The 9,412-nt window shown below is 43.4% G+C and overlaps 1 protein-coding gene across 2 annotated transcripts in view; it reads right to left on the reverse strand.

Annotated features, from left to right (window-relative positions):
* Positions 1-9,412, reverse strand: part of LOC136582540 (uncharacterized) — a 57,455-nt gene that overhangs the window by 2,941 nt on the left and 45,102 nt on the right. For both annotated transcript variants that reach the window (XM_066583681.1, XM_066583680.1), the window contains one exon: positions 628-841. In XM_066583681.1, the coding sequence (XP_066439778.1) occupies positions 628-841 (214 nt within the window). The remainder of the gene's footprint in view (positions 1-627; positions 842-9,412) is intronic.

The following is a 9,412-nucleotide window of genomic DNA, read 5'->3' on the forward strand; positions in this document are numbered from 1 at the left end:
CCTTGTTACAGGGCTCTACCGTCTCCTTACTATGGGTGGCTATGAACCCAACCTCGTTACTACGGAGGACGATCACAATTAGTAACTTGAGTTACATTAAAGGGGTTTTGTCATAAATAAAAAGAACAAAAAAAACAATAATAATTATATACTTACCTATTCCTCCCTTATTAGTCTCCTTTCCACATCTTCTGCCCCCAGGGTCACCTCCCCGCACGCTGGCCGGCTTGTTGTGAAAGCTGCATTCCTCACAATCTTCTTCCGGGCCGGTCAGTGAAGGTCACATTCACTGGCTGGGAAGGAATGCTAATGTATTTCAGAGACAGCTCACATGAGCAGTCTCTGAAGTAGATCGTCACTCCCCCTGCTGGCCTATGAACTGGGATTTAATGTACATTGGCTGGCAGGAAGAAGACTGGCGGTAATATACACAACCTCTTAGGAAGCAGAAGAATCAGCCCACTGGAGGTGAGGGGACCCAAGAGAGGGGAGTATAGATTTTTTGTGGGAAGTAAAAGTAAAAAAATAAGTTTAAGTTACATGGACAACCCCTCTAATTGTATATAAATTTGTTTTCCTCATTTAAAATAAAGAAAGGAAGAAAAGTATCAGTCAGTCAATACTTACCTGTATCAAAGTTGAGAACACGAGCAGCTTCTCCTTCTAACGTGACCACAACGTTGTCCCCCTCAATGAAGGCAGATGTCATCCTTCTGTGGGACAACATAATTTCAAATAGTCTGCGACTACATTGTAAGTGTGGAAGTGTTAAGTCACTCATTCTCGGTTCAATATCAGTCTTGTATGCATTGAAGGACTGGTGAAAAATATTTCTCATGACCTGAAGAAAGAAGAGACAGTTTAGTTTGGTAAAGGATTAAGTGTATACCTAAAAAGTAAGCAGTGGTGTCACTTGTGTCAGTGATATGGCTTACAGAGATTTACTTTCATGGAGCTCCATCCTCAGACTATAGCAGAGAGCTTATTAGTTTCAAACAATTATTTTGGCACACATTGTGTTGGTATAATATCCTCAATACTGACCTGTAGGCTCTTGGAATGACTTACTCACACAGACGATTTCAGCACAACGCTTAATGCTGTCAGAGGCTCCCATTGCTTTTAATGGAGCCTCTCAGCCCCTCGAAAGCGCCGCAATTTTCGAGCGGAGTCAGTTCTATTTTTGGGTGTTTAGTGCACCTCACCAAAGAAAAAAAAACAACCCCCCCCCCCCAAAAAAAAAAACTGGATTCTCCAGCTTTTTAGACATGAGACTATGGACTTTAATGACGTATCCATTAGAAAGGCCATAAGCCTTATTAAGGGGTTAAAGAGGATCTGTCACATATGCATTTCATTAAGGTCCCCCACACTTGCTTTTTTTTTTTTTTAAAGCTAATGCCAATGGGACTTTCTAAATGTTAAAAACGCATCTCAAGTTTGTGCTTTGCGATTTTTGTGCAATGCGTTTTTAACATTGGAAAGTCCCATTGGCATTAACGTTAAAAAAAAACACGCAATGTGTGGGAGCCCTAAATAACTGCTTTGCCCATGAAACAATTCTGCAGCATCTTTTCTTATAAGGCCACATTTACACGGCTAAGCGCAATATCAGGCCGAGAAACGTGGCACGACATCACGCTTGCCAATGTGCGTTTTTGCACGCTGATGCCAGGAGTTTCATTTAACCCCTTAGTGACGGCCCTACAGTGTTTTTACGTCCTGCTGTTGCAGGACATGTATGGAGGGAGATAGCGCCGCTCTCTCCCTCCATACAGCGCGGGCGTCAGCTATTTATTACAGCTGACACCCGCGGGCAATAGCCGCGATCGGCAGTTCAGCCATTCGCGGCAATTAACCCTTTAAATGCCGCTGTCAATTTAAAAGCGGCATTTAAATCCCCCGAACATCCCGTACGGCCCCTCGTGGTGAGATTGGGGGAGCCGTGCAGGTGTCATGGCTGCTGGGGGCCTTCTGAAAGGCCCCAGGGCTGCCTTAGCAAACTGCCTATCAAGCCATCCCCGTGGGGTGGCTTGATAGACTGCCTGTCAATAAGCAGTATGACGTAATGCTATAGCATTACGTCATACTGCAGGAGAGATCAAAGCATCGCTGGTTGTAGTCCTCTAGGAGGACTAAAAGAAAGTGTAAAAATAAGATCAATAAAGTTTTAGTAATTATTAAAAAAGAAAAAAAAAGTAATAAAGGTTCCAAAAAAAACCCAAAAACCCTTGTGCCATATTCGTAATAAAAAAAATAAATAAAAATAATAAACCCAAAATAAGTGTTTGGTATCGCTGCGTCCGTCAAAGTCCGGCCTATCAAAGTAATGTATTATTTACTCCGCACGGTGAACTTGGTCTGAAAAAAAAAATTAAGAACGCCAGAATTGCACTTTTTTGGTCACCCCATCTCCAAGAAAAAAATGTAATAAAAAGTGATCAAAAAGTTGACTGTATGCAAAAATGGTAACAACGGAAACGACAGGACGTACCGCACAAAATGAGCCCTCACATAACTATGTCGACAGAAAAATCAAAAAGTTATTGTGCGCAGAAAATGGACACAAAAAATAATTTTTAAAAATTAAATATCTTTAAAAAAAAAATAAAAAAAATACAAGTACTACAGCAAAAAAAAAAAAAAAAAAAAACACTATATAAGTTTGGTATCATAGCAATCGTACTGACCCATAGAATAAAGTTATGAGGTCATTTTTGTTGCAGTTTGTGCACTGTAGAAACAGGACACACCGAAAGATGGTGGAATGTCGTTTTTTTCCCATTTCTCTCCGCTTAGAATTTGTAAAAAGTTTTTCGGTACATTATATGGTACAATAAATAGTACCATTGAAAAATACAACTCATCCCGCAAAAAACAAGACCTCATACAGCGACGTCGATGGATAAATAAAGGAGCTACGATTTTTTTTTAAAAGGGAGGAGAAAAAACGAAAATGGGAAAAAAGCAAAAAATCTCCGTCACTAAGGGGTTAAAAATGCCTCATTTCTGTGAAATTGCAATTCTCCACCAGTAGTAAGCAGGTAACTCCATGAAGGCAGGTCAGTCACTACACAGAGGTTATTCAGTGCTGTGACTCGCCATCAATTCACAGTACAATAATGAAGTTGAGAACAACAGGCCAAATCATTATGCGGAAAAAAAAAAGATTCTACAAAGTGACCTTCGGACAGTGTGTGACTTCTGCTTATAATAAGGTTCATTATAAAGAAATGCTGCCTGGGAAACCCATGCAATGAGAAGGAACAGCAAAGATGTGCAGATACTGGGGGTAGACAAAGCTAGTTTCACCACAAATTGCTGTTTAAAAACAAACCTTTCTTTAGGTCATACAGCAGCAAAATGTTAGCTATGCTGGAGTTTAAAAACTGTAAGGAGGAAAGAAAAGCAAGAGAGGAAAAAGAGAAAAATAAGGAAAAAAAAAAAAAAGAAAAATACAATTGTTAGTTAAACATTTTAACTAGATCAAAAATGTAATAAAAGTAAAAAAAAAATAAAAATATTGCACCAAAATTTAAATAGTTCTATGTTCCTTTAAATAAATGACTTCTAGAGGGGAACTCAAGAGACCCCAAGGACAACCTTGATACGGAAAAAAACGCATATGTGACTGAAAATTCCCTCACCCACATAACGAGCGGAGGAGGCAGGGGCCCTGGAAGAGGATTTTACTCTCCAAGAGTTAAAAGAAGCAATCACTACATTAAAAATCGGAAAGAGTTCGGGACCCGATGGCCTAACACCCCGCTTTTAAAAAATTCGTATGGAGAAACTGGCCCCTCTGATGCTGGAGGTATTTAACGCAATTTCCAGATCATGTCCCTTCCCGGCACAGGCCCTACAGGCGATTATCACGGTCCTCCCTAAGCCGGGCAAGGACCAGTCCTGTTGCGGGAGTTACAGACCAATTTCACTACTCAATATAGATACCAAACTATTTGCTAAATTATTAGCGAGGCGATTAAAAGCACATATACCCAACCTGATACACGGCGACCAGGTGGGCTTTGTGCCGGGAAGGGAAGCAGGAGATAACACAGTTAGGACCTTAGCCCTGATCTCGAGAGAGCCAGAGTCTGGTACACCATTGTGTTTGCTGTCCATTGACGCTGAAAAAAGCGTTTGACAGGGTTGACTGGGGATTCCTGGAGATGACCCTAAAGCAAGTGGGGCTTGGGCCTAGATTCCTGGGGTGGATCAAAGCACTATACAACACGAGACAGGGCTGTCCTTTATCTCCCTACCTGTACATCCTGGTAATGGAGACACTGGCGAATGCACTCAGAGCCAACCCCAGCATCAGAGGGGTGCAGGTAGCAAAAAACGAACAGTCGCCCTATACGCTGATGACTTACTATTATACCTCTCAAACCCAAGAGTGGCCCTCCCCTGCGTGCTCGAAGAATTCCGTAAATTTGGCAAAGTGTCCAACTTTAAGGTAAACTTAAACAAAATCAGAAATCCTAAACGTTAATATCCAAGACACCAAAGAGGCAATCCTGAGGGCATCTTTCCCATTCAGATGGAAGAAGGAAGGGATTAAATATTTGGGCATAAACATTACCCCCAAAATAGAAGACCTATTTCAAAAAAATTACCAACCACTAATAGCAAAACTAGAAGACGACCTAGACAGGTGGCGCATTGCGCCCCTCTCTTGGTTCGGCAGGATTAGTTCAATAAAGATGAATGTCCTTCCCAGATTTCTGTATGTACTGCAGACTGTGCCCAGTCGTCTCCCGGGGACCTACATGAATAGAATCAGGAGAATGATGAGGAGATTTATCTGGGGCGGCAGGAAACCTAGGCGCAGCTGGAAGGCCCTCACAGGACCAAGAGACAGAGGAGGTATGGGGGTTCCAAATATCTCGCTGTATTACAGAGCAACTCTGACCTGGCATATATTAGAGTTGATGCATAGCGGGACACAGAAACGATGGGTAACCATGGAACAAGACTCGGTCCCATATACTGGAGCAGGCCTTATCTGGATTCCCGGTAGCGGGAAACACAAGAAGTTGGGACTATCCCCATTTATAGAGGAACTGGTCTCAACATGGTTGGGAATGGCCTCCAGAATGGAACTAATCAAGAGACCGGGACCACTAACCCCACTAGTGGGCAACGCAAACATCCCGACATTCTTTAAGGGCTCACCTCTCGTTAACATGTTAACAGAAAGCCGACCGGGGGACATTCCCAGGGTAAAAGATATGGTCATGGGAGAGGGCCTAAAAACCCTGGGGGAGATCTTGGGGGGGAGGGGGGGGAGGGTATCAGTACCTCCAATTATGCCACTATGTTAGATCCCTGGGAAGTATTAGGCTGCTGGGATCAGCTCCCACAACGTTTGAAAGCCAATTTTTCCTCAACCCGAAAACAAAAAGCAAAAATCACCGACCTCCATCGCTATATGGTAGAGGCGGATACTGGGAGGTGTGGGATAGTCCTAGAAATAGAGTGGGCAAGGGAGTTGGGTCACTCACCCCCCGAGGAGGAATGGAGGAAAGCCTACATCCTAACGCATAAATTGAACATCTCAAGCAAATTCCAAGAATTGAACAATAAGATCCTGACGAGATGGTATAAAAACACCAGAGCGGCTGGCCAGAATTTTCCCCCAGTACTCGGATACCTGCTGGAGATGTCTCATGGAGAAGGGCACATACACTCACATCTGGTGGTCGTGCCCGATGATCGGTCCCCTCTGGCAGGAAGTAGGAGCCTTATACTCCTGGTTCAGCAGGAAAACTATCCAGCTAACGCCAGAAATGGTGCTATTGTCGATGTTTCAGAGATCCCTGGCGAGGGCTAAGAGATCACTGTTGAGGTTCTTTATATTGGCGACTCGACAAGTGATCCCGCTGATGTGGAAGGTGCCGTCGACCCCCACCAGGTTGATGTGGATAGAAAAACTAGATGAGATTGGATACATGGAGGAATTGTGTGCCAGAGACTAAATGCATCTCAACAAACACCTAATGATCTGGAGCACTTGGACCTCACAGCGAGAGATGGTGGAGATCTCCAATTGGGTCACGAACGGCTCAATTCCTGTCCCCAGGACCCACCCACTCCAGGATGACTAGAGGCACATAAAACAGATTTGAAGGGAAAGGATTGTCAGGTCAGACCCCCCCCCCCTCCTTCCCCATCTTACACTACTCTTCTAACTTTACTTCTTTCTCACTCTTTACCCCACTCTAGACTCTGCTACAGTTATATACTTTGAGGTGTATTGTACCTGATTGCAACCAAGAACCAGACGGAAGGTAGTTAATAACAGTTTATTGTTACTAATACAAAATTGTTTGATGCTGCAATGCGGCCAGAGCTATTGGCCCCTGATGACACATGCTTTATTTTTGTTAAAGACGGAAATTGAATAAAAACATTTTGAACCATAAATAAATTACTTAATGAGCAAGTAGAAGAAAAAGTTATTCTTCACCTATCGGTGCATTTCTGATCATGTTAAAATTTTAAACCGTTTTTATTTCAAGTTAAATTATTCAATTTTATTCCATCAGCGTGCTAAAATGCTCAGGTCTCCTACCTACAATTCTCAGTCAGTGCATTCAGGACATCAATGAAAGTGCTGTCACCCTGCTGCCACTGTGTTCAGCCTGTCAGTACACGTCACGCTTGTGGGGGCGGGACAGCTTGTAGTCACCTATCAGAGTCATTCCCTCGGAGGCCTGGGGCTCAGTATCCAGAATTGTAATGACCAACTCTTAAAATTTGATAAAAGTAGTGTCCCGATGCTGCACGGACAACATTTTAAGTTGACTCCGTAGGGTTTCCGTTAATGAGCCCTCAATGAACTGTTCCCTCAGAGCCTGGTCAGTGCCACCAGCCTTGTTAGAATCCGCACGCACTACAGCCTTCATATCCTCCTGTAGGGACAATGTATATTCTCTCAACGTTTCACCTACTTTCTATCCCTTATTTAAAAAAAATGCTTCTTTATCTCAGACATTGAGCGCCTACAAACCATATTTGATATGCATACAAATATGTCCTCTACTGTTTTCTTATGTTCGCGTGGCCATATTTTAACCTCTCTGGCGGCAGATCCTTCCAACTGTCCCATCAGTATTTCAACAGGTAGAATCTGAATACAGCTCCCATCTTTTCCCTAAACTCTCGAAGGGTATGCCTCTCTCTCCACTAAATTTGGGTAGCCATGGCGCTCCTAAACAGTACGGCATCGCTAGAGTTGCGAAACCATATGCACTAGGGATTGCCGGTGTGGTTTCTGCAGTCGCTACAGCACATGGCGTGGCAGCAAGCGCGGGATCCAGGGCAACTAGTGGAGCATTAGCAAGCGCTTGTTGGTTGCCGGAGGGATTGTTTTCATTATCTGACATTTTTGAATGATTCTTTGAATTTTGGAGTCGATTGCTGCTGAGGTTTGCGATAACGCAACCACGTGTATGCGGCACAGAGGCATTTTATCCTGTTTGTGACGCCAAAGTGGCAGGTATGTAGCTTTCGAGCAAAGTGGGGGGGGAGGGGGAAGACCACCGGGATTGTAAGATGGATGTCACGGGTTGCTTTGCAATCTCTCCCGACAATGGTGGAAAAAGTGCCCTACTCAGTCACCGCACAGTGGCACAAAAATATATGCATTTACTCTTATGATTAATGGTGGTTTATCACTTGATGCCAGCATTTCATCTAGGGCCTTAAGAGTCAATGGCGGAAATAATTTGACACGAGTCCAGGTAGCTTTTGATTTAGCAAACCGGAAGTGCAGTTTACTTAAGCTTGAACTTTCCTCAGAACAATACAAGAAACTGTAGCACTCTTGTAGGATAGTGCAGAGCAAAGGATTATGCAGTACAGTTGAATTTCGATTAAACAGTTTTCCCTTCAACGCTCTCTCTAGTAGTACTTAGAGGTTAAACAGTAGAAATTCCCACAGGCCTAGTTATCTGTATGGCTTACTAGAAGTTGAAGGTTCAGATATTGGAGTTGACATTAAGGTGGTCCTCTTTACTACCCCTGGCTTTGACTTTACCTGGTTGTGTGTAATTCACTGTCTTAGTGAAATGGGTCCCAGCTTCTCTCCTTCTCACAGTAGGTAGACTAAGGAGCTGATAAATCTTGGCTTCCCTGCTGAAATAGGGTGTTGTAGCTGCTCACTCTGCTGACCTCCTCCAACAAAGCTCTTCGCAGACTACTCACTGCAGACTCCGCTCACTCCTCCTTTACTTCCTGTCTTGTTCCCGCACTTTCTATTCCTTCCCCTCAGCATACTGGCTCCCTGTGTAGTTTCCCACTCTGAACTTTACCCATCCCCCTCTACCAATCCATGAGGCATACATCCAATAAGCAGCCAACTGTTGCCAAGCTTTTAAGTTTAAGAAGAAGGGGGAAACAAGGTTTCTCCGATGTACGGCTCTTTCTATGTCTCCTGGAAGCACATAGCAAAGTGTGACAGGGTAATGATTGTGTGGCTATTCTGGAGGATCATCTGGGCTACTACAATACCACCAGTGACGTTCTCACACCTAGAGTTCAATTGCACGTACCACCAAAAGCATAGAAAGTGCAAACCCCAATGTAACCCATTCCACTTCCTGACCACATAATACTTCTGACTTGTGGTCCTGCTCATTAATATGGTAATTTACGAAGTGTGATCATCAGACTAGGTTGTCCTTTCCGGCTTTTGGACCGCATATTCCTTCCAACTTACCATCACTTCCTGTATCCAGAATGCTCGCCAACTGGCGGCCCTTGCATTTTTATACACTGCCACCACTACAAGTGGGTACAGATTTATAGAACAATTGTGCAGGTTTCTTTCTGAAGGTCCTTGAGAAAGGAGGATCTCTTGTTCCCCTCCAAAACACATTGCATGACTCACATTAGAACTACCAGTAAATGGGCTGTTTGAAGCTTTCAAAGTAGGATTTCTGGTTCACAGACTCCTTATTCGGATAATATCACATAGTCCTGGGAAGTGAAGGGGGTAGATGACTTGTCATTCATTATCCCCCTAGCAAAGAAAGTTTCACTCTAAATATACAGATATTATTTTATTTTGGTCTACTGAACATTCTCCTGAGCACTTGCATTTTCTCTATTACCGCAACACCAAGAGTTACTGTCTGCTGGGAGACACTTCCAGCGCTCTTTGGTGAGATGTCCTGATTGGACAGGGGTTGTTTGAGGAGCACGCAAGGCTGTGGATTACTGAGTTCACACTGGCTTGATAGGTGTAGTGGGATGTCTTTCATGGGAATATCAAAAACACCGGGGCGATTCATTGTCATATATTCTTTTATCCTTTTACCCTCTCCACCCAGAGCACAGCTTCCTTTTTTCCAACCAGATCACAAGTTGTCATTTTTTGCAAATATACAGTCCGTTACTTTTTTGT

Source organism: Eleutherodactylus coqui, chromosome 11 (assembly GCF_035609145.1).
Source record: "Eleutherodactylus coqui strain aEleCoq1 chromosome 11, aEleCoq1.hap1, whole genome shotgun sequence".
Classification (NCBI taxonomy): Eukaryota; Metazoa; Chordata; class Amphibia; order Anura; family Eleutherodactylidae; genus Eleutherodactylus; species Eleutherodactylus coqui.